The sequence below is a fragment of the Ascaphus truei genome, unplaced genomic scaffold (genome assembly GCF_040206685.1).
Source record: "Ascaphus truei isolate aAscTru1 unplaced genomic scaffold, aAscTru1.hap1 HAP1_SCAFFOLD_293, whole genome shotgun sequence".
Lineage (NCBI taxonomy): Eukaryota > Metazoa > Chordata > Amphibia > Anura > Ascaphidae > Ascaphus > Ascaphus truei.
The window spans coordinates 262,544-277,677 of NW_027455891.1; the positions used below are offsets into that span (position 1 = coordinate 262,544).

At 57.6% G+C, this 15,134-nt stretch overlaps 1 protein-coding gene across 9 annotated transcripts in view; it reads right to left on the reverse strand.

The window, feature by feature from the left end:
- Positions 1–15,134, reverse strand: part of LOC142483065 (rho-related BTB domain-containing protein 2-like) — a 200,594-nt gene that overhangs the window by 75,642 nt on the left and 109,818 nt on the right. For 7 of the 9 annotated variants that reach the window (XR_012797212.1, XR_012797211.1, XR_012797210.1 and 4 more), the window contains one exon: positions 7,674–7,824. Coding sequence is in view for 4 of the 9 variants with exons in the window: in XM_075583146.1 (XP_075439261.1) it covers positions 7,674–7,824 (151 nt within the window). In the remaining 5 variants the exon portion in view is untranslated. Of the gene's footprint in view, positions 1–7,673; positions 7,825–7,908; positions 7,977–15,134 lie in introns of those variants that run through there. The other 2 variants (XM_075583144.1, XM_075583148.1) reach the window with 2 other exon arrangements.

A 15,134-nucleotide genomic window follows, 5' to 3' on the forward strand; every position in this document is an offset into this window, starting at 1 on the left:
TGTATCATGATGTGGGAGGAGATACAGATTATAACTAGATGTGTCCCATTCGGGGTGTCCCTGTGTATCATGATGTGGGGGGAGATACAGATTATAACTAGATGTGTCCCATTCGGGGTGTCCCTGTGTATCATGATGTGGGAGGAGATACAGATTATAATGAGATGTGTCCCATTCGGGGTGTCCCTGTGTATCGTGATGTGGGAGGAGATACAGATTATAATGAGATGTGTCCCATTCGGGGTGTCCCTGTGTATCATGATGTGGGAGGAGATACAGATTATAATGAGATGTGTCCCATTCGGGGTGTCCCTGTGTATCGTGATGTGGGAGGAGATACAGATTATAACTAGATGTGTCCCATTCGGGTGTCCCTGTGTATCGTGATGTGGGAGGAGATACAGATTATAATGAGATGTGTCCCATTCTGGGTGTCCCTGTGTATCGGGATGTGGGAGGAGATACAGATTATAATGAGATGTGTCCCATTCGGGGTGTCCCTGTGTATCATGATGTGAGAGGAGATACAGATTATAATGAGATGTGTCCCATTCGGGGTGTCCCTGTGTATCGTGATGTGGGAGGAGATACAGATTATAACGAGATGTGTCCCATTCGGGGTGTCCCTGTGTATCGTGATGTGGGAGGAGATACAGATTATAATGAGATGTGTCCCATTTGGGGTGTCCCTGTGTATCGTGATGTGGGAGGAGATACAGATTATAATGAGATGTGTCCCATTCGGGGTGTCCCTGTGTATCGTCGTGATGTGGGAGGAGATACAGATTATAATGAGATGTGTCCCATTCGGGGTGTCCCTGTGTATCGTGATGTGGGAGGAGATACAGATTATAACGAGATGTGTCCCATTCGGGGTGTCCCTGTGTATCGTGATGTGGGAGGAGATACAGATTATAATGAGATGTGTCCCATTTGGGGTGTCCCTGTGTATCGTGATGTGGGAGGAGATACAGATTATAATGAGATGTGTCCCATTCGGGGTGTCCCTGTGTATCGGGATGTGGGAGGAGATACAGATTATAATGAGATGTGTCCCATTCGGGGTGTCCCTGTGTATCATGATGTGGGGGGAGATACAGATTATAACGAGATGTGTCCCATTCGGGGTGTCCCTGTGTATTGTGATGTGGGAGGAGATACAGATTATAATGAGATGTGTCCCATTCGGGGTGTCCCTGTGTATCGTCGTGATGTGGGAGGAGATACAGATTATAATGAGATGTGTCCCATTTGGGGTGTCCCTGTGTATCGTGATGTGGGAGGAGATACAGATTATAATGAGATGTGTCCCATTCGGGGTGTCCCTGTGTATCGTGATGTGGGAGGGGATACAGATTATAATGAGATGTGTCCCATTCGGGGTGTCCCTGTGTATCGTGATGTGGGAGGAGATACAGATTATAACGAGATGTGTCCCATTCGGGGTGTCCCTGTGTATCGGGATGTGGGAGGAGATACAGATTATAACTAGATGTGTCCCATTCGGGGTGTCCCTGTGTATCATGATGTGGGAGGAGATACAGATTATAATGAGATGTGTCCCATTCGGGGTGTCCCTGTGTATCGTGATGTGGGAGGAGATACAGATTATAACGAGATGTGTCCCATTCGGTGTCCCTGTGTATCATGATGTGGGAGGAGATACAGATTATAATGAGATGTGTCCCATTCGGTGTCCCTGTGTATCGCGATGTGGGAGGAGATACAGATTATAACGAGATGTGTCCCATTCGGGGTGTCCCTGTGTATCGTGATGCGGGAGGAGATACAGATTATAACGAGATGTGTCCCATTCGGGGTGTCCCTGTGTATCGGGATGTGGGAGGAGATACAGATTATAACGAGATGTGTCCCATTCGGGGTGTCCCTGTGTATCGTGATGTGGGAGGAGATACAGATTATAATGAGATGTGTCCCATTCGGGGTGTCCCTGTGTATCATGATGTGGGAAGCCGGTGGGACAAACTGTTTCTTACTTTTATCAGTGCTCAAAATATGGAGCAATGCGTCAAAACTCTTTTCTCCCACATGTACTGCTTAAGAGCACGCAGAACGCGGAGCCGTGTGCTGGAGGGCATGCAGAGCGCCTAGCCATGGGATGGAGGGCATGCAGAGCGCCTTGCCATGGGATGGAGGGCATGCAGATCGCCTTGCCATGGGATGGAGGGCATGCAGATCGCCTTGCCATGGGATGGAGGGCATGCAGAGCGCCTAGCCATGGGATGGAGGGCATGCAGAGCGCCTTGCCATGGGATGGAGGGCATGCAGAGCGCCTAGCCATGTGATGGAGGGCATGCAGATCACTGTGGCGGTAGGGAGGGTTTGGCCCGGGGTTAACGGGGTTACCCCCCCAAGGGCCCCCCTCTAACGTCGCCAGGGAGACAAGGGGTTAACTGGGCTGAGGCCCAGAAATGTGATTTTACCCTTGTTATAACCTGTAAATGTATTCTCCCCTGTGTCCCTGTCCCATTGTAATGTCTGGGTTAATCAGTACCTGCATAACACACACACTGGGTCATCAGGGGTTAATGGTGTAAGCCCAGTGGGCTAGTTAATGCGTTATCTGTGTATTCCCTTTGCCTCATGGGCCTGCAACTGCCTGTGTCAGCGTGTAAGTGGATTGCCTTGTATGGGTGGCCTCTTATGAGGAATAGCTGCAGGGCAGGGATGTCTGGAACATGAGGGGAATATTTTAACCTGTCTTGCCTGCCAGCAAGGTATTCTGAGCCTTGGGGTACAGCCTCCGGGTCACCCCCCAAGTACACACATATTAAAAATATAATTTTGTCATAAGAGGGACATATATTTTGGATAAAGTGACTTTTTGCAGTTTTTGAAATACACAGGCAGAATGCTAATGGTGTTCATGCTGTTCATTGTTCTTCATGCAAATGATCTTCATGCATGCATGTGACCTGCCTGTTTTGCTGTGATGTCAACACAAATATGGAAGAAGTGGCAGTCTGTAATCCTGCTGGCTTTCTTGCCATAATCTTTACGTAAGTGTCTATATTTTGCCTGTTATTGTATAATCTGTTGTGTTCACCTTTATCAAGGAATAAATTCTATTTATCATATCTAAATCTCGTCCCAGTTCAAACCCAGGTATATATATATATTTATATATATAGTTTTTTTGGTGTCAATTACAGCCTGTCGCAAGCTCTCGTGACAGGCTTGTAATTAACTGGTGGCAGCGGTGGGATTGAACTGGACCTGGATTACAGTATTCTGCGGGGTACTGTGATCCAGTGGGAACTTGATGGTAATTGCAAGTTCCTGGGACTAAAGATATTGAACACACAGTGTACAACATATAACACAAGATATGGCACCTCCTCACTGTTCCCCTACTTGTGAGAAGCATTTCCTCCAGAACCAAAGTGCCGGCCATCCGTCTGACTGGAGCCGGGCACTGAGACCAGAGGAGTGCATCAAGTCGGCGCGGGGAGCAGCAGCCAGCAAGGCTGAGAGAGAGACAGCAATCGGTGAGCATGAAACCCGGCAGGCTGAGCAAAGATCCACAGCTGCAGCTGCTGTAACCATCACACCGCCTGGAGAGCAGGGAAGGGACCCAGCTCCGGGACGGCAGAGACTTGTGGAGGGAGCGGGTGGTCTTGCACCAGGAGAGATATTGGCCGTTGCGGCGGCCAGTCCATTTTACCCAGAATTGCTGGCCCTGATGTTTGCGCAGGGAGAGATGTCCCCAGCAGAGCGGCTCGAGCAGCTGAAGCTGGTGATGATCCGACCCACTTATCCCCTCCCAGAGCCCAGCGCTCAAGCCTCTCCGCTCTGGACTCCATTGCCCCTTGCTGGGGTTAGTCCACCGGCGGCGGAGGAGCTCTGGAATGAGCCCGGCGCTCAGGCAACTCCGCTCTGGACTCCGTTGCCCCTTGCTGGGGTTAGTCCACCGGTGGCGGAGAAGCACCGGCAGTTGCTGCGGCACTGCCAACCAATGGGCCACAATAATGCCCAGTGCCCTGACCGTGCGCGGTCAGGCGAAGAAGCCCCTCAGGGCCAACGCTCACGAGCTGCGGAAAAGATGACCCAGTTAGCGGCATCCTCTGATGGCTCCCGCCCAGCCGGGGCGACAACCCTCCTCGGGACGTCTCCTGGAAAACCTGGACGGGCTGCATCAGCAACAGTGGCGGAGAGCAGCGGCCATCCACCTGATCCCGGCGGAGAACCAGCGGCGGCGGCAGAGAAGACGCCGCCACTCCGGCATCCTGCCGGCGGCAGTTTTATTCAGGGGGAGGGACAGGGGTTGCGGGAGGGGGTTATTTTACCAAGTTTGCATGGAGCTGTGTTCCTCCACAAAGACCTGGGACCCTTGTCCTGCACCTTTTTACCTGTACCCAACCCGGGCGCTGTTGCGGCAGTGGCCCGGTGCTGCCCAGCCCAGATGGGGCCGGCGGCGGCCGCTCCAGTCCCCCTGCAATTGGGACCAACGAAGGCGGCGGTCTCTGCGGGGACCAGCAAGGTAAGCCAGACCAAGTCGCAGACTGACTCTGACTTATGTTTCCCTATGACTGTACCCTGTTGTTTCACTCTAGGGGTGACTGGGGGGTGGCAGGAGATAGGGGCACCAGGGGAGGGGAAGGAAGGGCAGCTGGTAGGGCAGTCAGGATTCCCCATTACCTTGGCGGGGCAGCAAGGGGACTCTCAGTTAAGAGCCCCACTGTTGCAGCCTTGCTCTGGGCTGGAGGTATCAGGGGTTGTGGCAAAGTTAGACCACCCCCGGATTACCTGCCAGCCAGGAGCTAAGGTGGGTGCATCTGCACCAGCAACCCTGAGCTCATCCCCGGTAATGGGGAGACAGTGTCAGGGAGATGGCCTCACTCAGGTGTCCCTAGGATCCAGGTTAGGATTAGTTAGGGAGAAACGGAGTGAGGGGAGGCTGCAGGTAGGTAGCCCGCATCAGTTACCAGGGGAGGGGAAGGAAGGGCAGCTTGTAGGGCCGCCAGGCTTCCCCATTACCTGGGCAGAGCAGCAAGGGGACTCTCAGTTAAGAGCCCCACTGTTGCAGCCTTGCTATGGGCTGGAGGTACCAGGGGTTGTGGCACAGTTAGACCACCCCCAGATTACCTGCCAGCCAGGAGCTAAGGTGGGTGCATCTGCACCAGCAACCCTGAGCTCACCTCCGGTAATGGGGGCACAGCTTCAGGGAGAGGGGCTAGCCCCGTTAGCACCCAGCTCTAGGGTAGGATTGCCTGGGAGAGGGTTGGGTGGGCCAGTGGGAACCGGGGAGGGAAGGCAGCGAGTGAGCCAGCCAGTTTTCCCCGTTACCCTGGCAAAGCCTCAGGGGGTGTCTCAGATCAGCAACCCCCTGTTGCAGCCTTGCTATGGGCTGGAGGTACCAGGGGTTGTGGCACAGTTAGACCACCCCCAGATTACCTGCCAGCCAAGAGCTAAGGCGGTTGCATCTGGAGAGATGCCCCTGGGCTCATCCCCGGTAATGGGGAGACAGTGTCAGGGAGATGGCCTCACTCAGGTGTCCCTAGGGTCCAGGCTAGGATTAGCTAGGGAGAAGCGGAGTGAGGGGAGGCTGCAGGTAGGTAGCCAGCAGCAGATCTCAGTGAGAGAAGGAGGGCTAGTGGTAGCCAGGGAGGGAAAGCAGCAGGTAGTGACGCTAGAGTTTCCCGTTACCCTGGCAGAGCCCCAGGGGGTTTCTCAGATCAGCAACCCCCTGTTGCAGCCTAGCTATGGGCTGGGGGTATCCGGGGCAGTGGCAGGCTTGTGCCACCCCAGGGATACCTGCCAGCCAAGCGCTAAGGCGGTTGCATCTGGAGAGATGCCCCTGGGCTCATCCCTGGTAAGGGGGAGACAAGGTCAGGGAGGTAGGTGCACTCAGGTAGTTCCAGGGTCTCGGGTAGAATTGCCCAGGGAGGAGAGGAGTGCAGGTGGGCTGCAGGGAGGTAAGCAGCAGGCTGAGGTACTGGGCCTAGGGGAGGCTAGGCAGGGAGGCACCTTGGAGCAGGGGGAGATAGGAGGTCAGTGGGGTGTTAGGCAGCTGGCAGAAGCTAGGGATTGGCTAGGTAGGCAGAAAGTCCCTTGCTATGACGGGCCAGGAGAGACCCCCCTGACAGATTCCCCAGGGTTCCCAAAGGAGGGGCTGTGGGTAGATAGGCAGCAAGGGAGGAGAGTCAGGAGTATGGCGGAGCAGCTACAGGGTGGCACAGAGCCAGGGCAGGTAGGGTCCCTACAGAATAGTGACATCGCCCTTGCCCAGACTTGGTTGACAGGAAAGCGACGGTCTGTGCTATATAGCTGGTCTCCTGCTGGGGCAGAGGGAGGCGAAGGAGAATGCCCGGCTTTGCAGGAACTGGACTTTACAATCCACTGTGTACTGGTCAATGCTGGAGGACAATTTTGCCAGGCCAATCCCTCAGGACGTATTGAGTGCGTCAAGAGCGCCAGTGGTATCCCAGGGCCATGGGGAGGCCGCTGGGGTACCAGGGGCCCTTGAGCAGGGGAGGTGTGGCGGTAGGGAGGGTTTGGCCCGGGGTTAACGGGGTTACCCCCCAAGGGCCCCCCTCTAACGTCGCCAGGGAGACAAGGGGTTAACTGGGCTGAGGCCCAGAAATGTGATTTTACCCTTGTTATAACCTGTAAATGTATTCTCCCCTGTGTCCCTGTCCCATTGTAATGTCTGGGTTAATCAGTACCTGCATAACACACACACTGGGTCATCAGGGGTTAATGGTGTAAGCCCAGTGGGCTAGTTAATGCGTTATCTGTGTATTCCCTTTGCCTCATGGGCCTGCAACTGCCTGTGTCAGCGTGTAAGTGGATTGCCTTGTATGGGTGGCCTCTTATGAGGAATAGCTGCAGGGCAGGGATGTCTGGAACATGAGGGGAATATTTTAACCTGTCTTGCCTGCCAGCAAGGTATTCTGAGCCTTGGGGTACAGCCTCCGGGTCACCCCCCAAGTACACACATATTAAAAATATAATTTTGTCATAAGAGGGACATATATTTTGGATAAAGTGACTTTTTGCAGTTTTTGAAATACAGTACACAGGCAGAATGCTAATGGTGTTCATGCTGTTCATTGTTCTTCATGCAAATGATCTTCATGCATGCATGTGACCTGCCTGTTTTGCTGTGATGTCAACACAAATATGGAAGAAGTGGCAGTCTGTAATCCTGCTGGCTTTCTTGCCATAATCTTTACGTAAGTGTCTATATTTTGCCTGTTATTGTATAATCTGTTGTGTTCACCTTTATCAAGGAATAAATTCTATTTATCATATCTAAGTCTCGTCCCAGTTCAAACCCAGGTATATATATATATATTTATATATATAGTTTTTTTGGTGTCAATTACAGCCTGTCGCAAGCTCTCGTGACAATCACCGAGCCATGTGATGGAGGGTATGCAGAATGCCTAGCCATGTGATGGAGGGCATTCAGAGCGCCGAGCCATGTGCTGGAGGGCGAGCAGAGTCGTGTGATGGAGAGCGAGCAGAGCGTGCCCCGGAGGGCGAGCAGAGCGTGCCCCGGAGGGCGAGCAGAGCCGTGCGATGGACGGCGAGCAGAGTGCAGAGCGGTGCGCTGGAGGGCGAGCAGAGCGTGCCCCGGAGGGCGAGCAGAGCGTGCGATGGACAGCATGCAGAGTGCAGAGCGTGCGCTGGACGGTACAGTTCCTTACCTGTCAGCGCCTGTAGGTGGGTGACACACAGACGATTGGTCAAAACCAAAAGCTCCATAGAGTCCAAACCGGGAGCTGGGCAAACCTGCCCCAGGTACAAATACTCCAGCACCGCACGGAGGCAGGAACAGGAAGTGCCAGGGAGGGAGACCTGAGAGCGAGCAGGGCGAGAGAGAGAGCGCAGGGTGAGAGACCTGAGATTGCGCAGGGCGAGAGAGAGAGCGCAGGGTGAGAGACCTGCCCCAGGTACAAATACTCCAGCACAGCACGAAGGCAGGAACAGGAAGTGCCAGGGAGGGAGACCTGAGAGAGCGCAGGGCGAGAGAGAGAGCGCAGGGTGAGAGACCTGAGAGCGCGCAGGGTGAGAGAGAGACCTGAGAGAGCGCAGGGTGAGAGAGAGACCTGAGAGAGACCTGAGAGCGCGCAGGGTGAGAGACCTGAGAGCGCGCAGGGTGAGAGACCTGAGAGCGCGCAGGGCGAGAGACCTGAGAGAGCGCAGGGCGAGAGAGAGCGCAGGGTGAGAGAGAGACCTGAGAAAGCGCAGGGTGAGAGAGAGACCAGAGAGAGCGCAGGGCGAGAGAGAGAGCGCAGGGTGAGAGAGACCTGACAGAGCGCAGGGCGAGAGAGAGAGAGAGCGCAGGGTGAGAGACCTGAGAGAGCGCAGGGTGAGAGAGAGACCTGAGAGAGACCTGAGAGCGCGCAGGGTGAGAGAGAGACCTGACAGAGCGCAGGACGAGAGAGAGAGCGCAGGGTGAGAGACCTGAGAGCGCGCAGGGCGAGAGACCTGAGAGAGCGCAGGGCGAGAGACCTGAGAGAGCGCAGGGCGAGAGAGAGCGCAGGGTGAGAGAGAGACCTGAGAAAGCGCAGGGTGAGAGAGAGACCAGAGAGAGCGCAGGGCGAGAGAGAGAGCGCAGGGTGAGAGAGACCTGAGAGAGCGCAGGGCAAGAGAGAGAGAGTGCAGGGTGAGAGACCTGAGAGCGCGCAGGGTGAGAGAGAGACCTGAGAGAGCGCAGGGTGAGAGAGACCTGAGAGAGCGCAGGGCGAGAGAGAGAGCGCATGGTGAGAGACCTGAGAGCGCGCAGGGTGAGAGAGAGACCTGAGAGAGCGCAGGGCGAGAGAGAGCGCAGGGTGAGAGACCTGAGAGCGCACAGGGTGAGAGAGAGACATGAGAGCGCGCAGGGTGAGAGAGAGACCTGAGAGAGCGCAGGGCGAGAGCGCAGGGTGAGAGACCTGAGAGCACGCAGGGTGAGAGAGAGACCTGAGAGACCTGAGAGACCTGAGAGAGCGCAGGGTGAGAGAGAGACCTGAGAGAGCGCAGGGCGAGAGAGACCTGAGAGAGCGCAGGGCGAGAGAGAGAGCACAGGGTGAGAGACCTGAGAGAGCACAGGGCGAGAGCGCGCAGGGCGAGAGACCTGAGAGAGCGCAGGGTGAGAGAGAGCGCAGGGTGAGAGACCTGAGAGAGCGCAGGATGAGAGAGACCTGAGAGAGACCTGAGAGCGCGCAGGGTGAGAGAGACCTGAGAGAGCACAGGGCGAGAGAGAGCACAGGGTGAGAGACCTGAGAGAGCGCAGGACGAGAGAGAGAGCGCAGGGCGAGAGACCTGAGAGAGCGCAGGGTGAGAGAGACCTGAGAGAGCACAGGGTGAGAGAGAGCGCGCAGGGTGAGAGACCTGAGAGAGCGCAGGGTGAGAGACCTGAGAGAGCGCAGGGTGAGAGAGAGACCTGAGAGAGCGCAGGGCGAGAGAGAGAGCGCAGGGTGAGAGAGACCTGAGAGAGCGCGGGGCGAGAGAGAGCGCGCAGGGTGAGAGACCTGAGAGAGCGCAGGGTGGGAGAGAGACCAGAGAGAGACCTGAGAGAGCGCAGGGTGAGAGACCTGAGAGAGCGCAGGTTGAGAGACCTGAGAGAGCGCAGGGTGAGAGACCTGAGAGAGACCTGAGAGAGCGTAGGGTGAGAGAGAGCGCGCAGGGTGAGAGACCTGAGAGAGCGCAGGGTGAGAGAGAGACCTGAGAGAGCGCAGGGTGAGAGAGAGCGCAGGGTGAGAGAGAGCGCAGGGTGAGAGACCTGAGAGAGCGCAGGGTGAGAGAGACCTGAGAGAGTGCAGGGCGAGAGAGAGAGCGCAGGGTGAGAGACCTGAGAGCGCGCAGGGTGAGAGAGAGACCTGAGAGAGCGCAGGGCGAGAGAGAGCGCAGGGTGAGAGACCTGAGAGCGCACAGGGTGAGAGAGAGACATGAGAGAGCGCAGGGTGAGAGAGAGACCTGAGAGAGCGCAGGGCGAGAGCGCAGGGTGAGAGACCTGAGAGCGCGCAGGGTGAGAGAGAGACCTGAGAGACCTGAGAGAGCGCAGGGTGAGAGAGAGACCTGAGAGAGCGCAGGGCGAGAGAGACCTGAGAGAGCGCAGGGCGAGAGAGAGAGCACAGGGTGAGAGACCTGAGAGAGCACAGGGCGAGAAAGCGCAGGGTGAGAGACCTGAGAGCGCGCAGGGCGAGAGACCTGAGAGAGCGCAGGGCGAGAGAGAGCGCAGGGTGAGAGACCTGAGAGAGCGCAGGATGAGAGAGACCTGAGAGAGACCTGAGAGAGACCTGAGAGCGCGCAGGGTGAGAGAGAGACCTGAGAGCACAGGGCGAGAGAGAGCGCAGGGTGAGAGACCTGAGAGAGCGCAGGGTGAGAGAGACCTGAGAGAGCACAGGGTGAGAGAGACCTGAGAGAGCACAGGGTGAGAGAGAGCGCGCAGGGTGAGAGACCTGAGAGAGCGCAGGGTGAGAGACCTGAGAGAGCGCAGGGTGAGAGAGAGACCTGAGAGAGCGCAGGGCGAGAGAGAGAGCGCAGGGTGAGAGAGAGACCTGAGAGAGCGCAGGGCGAGAGAGCGCGCAGGGTGAGAGACCTGAGAGAGCGCAGGGTGGGAGACCTGAGAGAGCGCAGGTTGAGAGACCTGAGAGAGCGCAGGGTGAGAGACCTGAGAGAAACCTGAGAGAGCGTAGGGTGAGAGAGAGGCCTGAGAGAGCGCAGGGCGAGAGAGAGCGCGCAGGGTGAGAGACCTGAGAGAGCGCAGGGTGAGAGAGAGACCTGAGAGAGACCTGAGAGAGCGCAGGGTGAGAGAGAGCACAGGGTGAGAGACATGAGAGAGCGCAGGGTGAGAGAGAGCGCAAGGTAAGAGACCTGAGAGAGCGCAGGGCAAGAGAGAGCACAGGGTGAGAGAGAGACCTGAGAGAGCTCAGGGCGAGAGAGAGCGCAGGGTGAGAGACCTGAGAGCGCAGGGTGAGAGAGAGCGCAGGGTGAGAGAGAGCGCAGGGTGAGAAAGAGAGAGAGCGTAGTGTGAGAGAGAGAGTGCAGGGTGAGAGAGAGAGCGCAGGATGAGAGACCTGAGAGCGCAGGGTGAGAGACCTGAGAGCGCAGGGCGAGAGGGAGAGAGCGCAGGGTGAGAGAGAGACCTCAGAGAGCGCAGGGCGAGAGAGAGCGCGCAGGGTGAGAGACCTGAGAGAGCGCAGGGTGAGAGAGAGACCTGAGAGAGCGCAGGGTAAGAGACCTGAGAGAGCGCAGGGTAAGAGACCTGAGAGCGCAGGGTGAGAGACCTGAGAGAGAGCGCAGGGTGAGAGACCTGAGAGCGCAGGGTGAGAGAGAGAGAGCGCAGGGTGAGAGAGAGAGAGAGCAGGGAGAGAGAGAGAGCAGGGTGAGAGAGAGAGAGAGAGCGCAGGGTGAGAGAGAGAGAGAGAGCAGGGTGAGAGAGAGAGAGAGCGCAGTGTGAGAGAGAGAGAGCGCAGGGTGAGAGGGAGAGCTGAGAGAGAGAGCACAGGGTGAAGAGACCTGAGAGAGCGCAGGGCGAGAGAGAGAGCGCGCAGGATGAGAGAGACCTGAGAGAGCACAGGGCGAGAGACCTGAGAGAGCACAGGGCGAGAGACCTGAGAGAGCGCAGGGTGAGAGACCTGAGAGAGCGCAGGGTGAGAGACCTGAGAGAGCGCAGGGTGAGAGGGAGACCTGAGAGAGAGAGTGCAAAGGGTGAGTAGAGAGATCTGAGAGCGAACGCAGGGCGAGAGTGAGAGAGAGAGAGCGCGCAGGGTGAGAGAGAGCGCAAGGTGAGAGAGAGCGTGCAGGGTGAGAGAGAGAGAGAGCGCAGGGTGAGAGGGAGACCTGAGAGAGAGAGCGCAAAGGGTGAGTAGAGAGATCTCAGAGCGAACGCAGGGCGAGAGTGCACGCAGGTTGTGAGAAAGAGAGCGCAGGGCGAGAGAGAGACCCGAGAGAGCGCAGGGAGAGATAGAGACCCGAGAGAGCGCAGGGCGAGAGAGAGAGAGAGAGCGCAGGGCGAGAGAGCACGCAGGGTGAGAGAGGGCGCCGGGTGAGAGAGAGCGCAGGGTGAGAGAGAGAGAGCGCAGGGTGAGAGAGAGAGAGCGCAGGGTGAGAGAGAGAGAGCGCAGGGTGAGAGAGAGAGAGCGCAGGGTGAGAGAGAGAGATCGCAGGGTGAGAGAGAGAGATCGCAGGGTGAGAGAGAGAGATCGCAGGGTGAGAGAGAGAGAGATCGCAGGGTGAGAGAGAGAGAGATCGCAGGGTGAGAGAGAGAGAGATCGCAGGGTGAGAGAGAGAGAGATCGCAGGTTGAGAGAGAGATCGCAGGGTGAGAGAGAGAGATCGCAGGGTGAGAGAGAGAGATCGCAGGGTGAGAGAGAGAGATCGCAGGGCGAGAGAGAGAGATCGCAGGGTGAGAGAGAGAGCGCAGGTTGAGAGAGAGAGCGCAGGTTGAGAGAGAGAGCGCAGGTTGAGAGAGAGAGCGCAGGGTGAGAGAGAGAGCGCAGGGTGAGAGAGAGAGAGAGCGCAGGGTGAGAGAGAGAGAAAGCGCAGGGTGAGAGAGAAAGCGCAGGGTGAGAGAGAGAAAGCGCAGGGTGAGAGAGAGAAAGCGCAGGGTGAGAGAGAGAGAAAGCGCAGGGTGAGAGAGAGAGAGCGCAGGGTGAGAGAGAGAGCGCAGGGTGAGAGAGAAATCGCAGGGTGAGAGAGATCGCAGGGTGAGAGAGAGAGATCGCAGGGTGAGAGAGAGAGAGATCGCAGGGTGAGAGAGAGAGATCGCAGGGTGAGAGAGAGAGATCGCAGGGTGAGAGAGAGAGCGCAGGTTGAGAGAGAGAGCGCAGGTTGAGAGAGAGAGCGCAGGTTGAGAGAGAGAGCGCAGGGTGAGAGAGAGAGCGCAGGGTGAGAGAGAGAGAAAGCGCAGGGTGAGAGAGAAAGCGCAGGGTGAGAGAGAAAGCGCAGGGTGAGAGAGAGAAAGCGCAGGGTGAGAGAGAGAGAGCGCAGGGTGAGAGAGAGAGAGCGCAGGGTGAGAGAGAGATCGCAGGGTGAGAGAGAGATCGCAGGGTGAGAGAGAGAGATCGCAGGGTGAGAGAGAGAGAGATCGCAGGGTGAGAGAGAGAGAGATCGCAGGGTGAGAGAGAGAGAGATCGCAGGGTGAGAGAGAGAGAGAGCGCGCAGGGCGAGAGAGCACGCAGGGCGAGAGAGGGCGCCGGGTGAGAGAGAGCGCAGGGTGAGAGAGAGAGAGCGCAGGGTGAGAGAGAGAGAGCGCAGGGTGAGAGAGAGAGAGCGCAGGGTGAGAGAGAGAGAGCGCAGGGTGAGAGAGAGAGATCGCAGGGTGAGAGAGAGATCGCAGGGTGAGAGAGAGATCGCAGGGTGAGAGAGAGATCGCAGGGTGAGAGAGAGAGATCGCAGGGTGAGAGAGAGAGATCGCAGGGTGAGAGAGAGAGAGATCGCAGGGTGAGAGAGAGAGAGATCGCAGGGTGAGAGAGAGAGAGATCGCAGGGTGAGAGAGAGAGAGATCGCAGGGTGAGAGAGAGAGAGATCGCAGGGTGAGAGAGAGAGAGATCGCAGGTTGAGAGAGAGATCGCAGGGTGAGAGAGAGAGATCGCAGGGTGAGAGAGAGAGATCGCAGGGTGAGAGAGAGAGATCGCAGGGTGAGAGAGAGAGATCGCAGGGTGAGAGAGAGAGATCGCAGGGTGAGAGAGAGAGATCGCAGGGTGAGAGAGAGAGCGCAGGTTGAGAGAGAGAGCGCAGGTTGAGAGAGAGAGCGCAGGGTGAGAGAGAGAGCGCAGGGTGAGAGAGAGAGCGCAGGGTGAGAGAGAGAGAAAGCGCAGGGTGAGAGAGAAAGCGCAGGGTGAGAGAGAGAAAGCGCAGGGTGAGAGAGAGAAAGCGCAGGGTTAGAGAGAGAGAAAGCGCAGGGTGAGAGAGAGAGAGCGCAGGGTGAGAGAGAGAGCGCAGGGTGAGAGAGAAATCGCAGGGTGAGAGAGATCGCAGGGTGAGAGAGATCGCAGGGTAAGAGAGGGAGAGAGCGCAGGGTGAGAGAGGGAGAGAGCGCAGGGTGAGAGAGGGAGAGAGCGCAGGGTGAGTTAGAGCGCAGGGTGAGATAGAGCGCAGGGTGAGAGACCTGAGAGAGCGCAGGGTGAGAGAAACATGAGCGCAGGGTGCGAGAGAGCGAGGGCGAGACCTGAGAGAGCGCAGGGTGAGGAGACGAGAGAGAGAGCGCGCACAGTGTGAAGAGACCTGAAAGAGAGAGCACAGGGTGAGTAGAGAGAGCGCGCAGGGTGAGAGGGAGCGCGCAGGGTGAGAGGGAGCGCGCAGGGTGAGAGAGAGCGCGCAGGGTGAGAGAGAGCGCGCAGGGTGAGAGAGAGCGCGCAGGGTGAGAGAGAGCGCGCAGGGTGAGAGAGAGAGCGCGCAGGGTGAGAGAGAGAGCGCGCAGGGTGAGAGAGAGAGCACGCAGGGTGAGAGAGAGAGCGCGCAGGGTGAGAGAGAGCGCGCAGGGTGAGAGAGAGAGCGCGCAGGGTGAGAGAGAGAGCGCGCAGGGTGAGAGAGAGAGCGCGCAGGGTGAGAGAGAGAGCGCGCAGGGTGAGAGAGAGAGCGCGCAGGGTGAGAGAGAGAGCGCGCAGGGTGAGAGAGAGCGCGCAGGGTGAGAGAGAGCGCGCAGGGTGAGAGAGAGAGCGCAGGGTGAGAGAGAGAGCGCAGGGTGAGAGAGAGCGCAGGGTGAGAGAGAGAGCGCGCAGAGTGAGAGAGAGAGCGCGCAGGGTGAGAGAGCGCGCAGGGTGAGAGAGAGAGCGCGCAGGGTGAGAGAGAGAGCGCGCAGGGTGAGAGAGAGAGCGCACAGGGTGAGAGAGAGAGCGCGCAGGGTGAGAGAGAGAGCGCGCAGGGTGAGAGAGAGAGCGCGCAGGGTGAGAGAGAGAGCGCGCAGGGTGAGAGAGAGAGCGCGCAGGGTGAGAGAGAGAGCGCGCAGGGTGAGAGAGAGAGCGCGCAGGGTGAGAGAGAGCGCGCAGGGTGAGAGAGAGAGCGCAGGGTGAGAGAGAGCACAGGGTGAGAGAGAGCGCAGAGTGAGAGAGAGAGCGCAGAGTGAGAGAGAGAGCGCGCAGGGTGAGAGAGCGCGCAGGGTGAGAGAGCGCGCAGGGTGAGAGAGAGCGCAGGGTGAGAGAGCGCAGGGTGAGAGAGCGCAGGGTGAGAGAGCGCAGG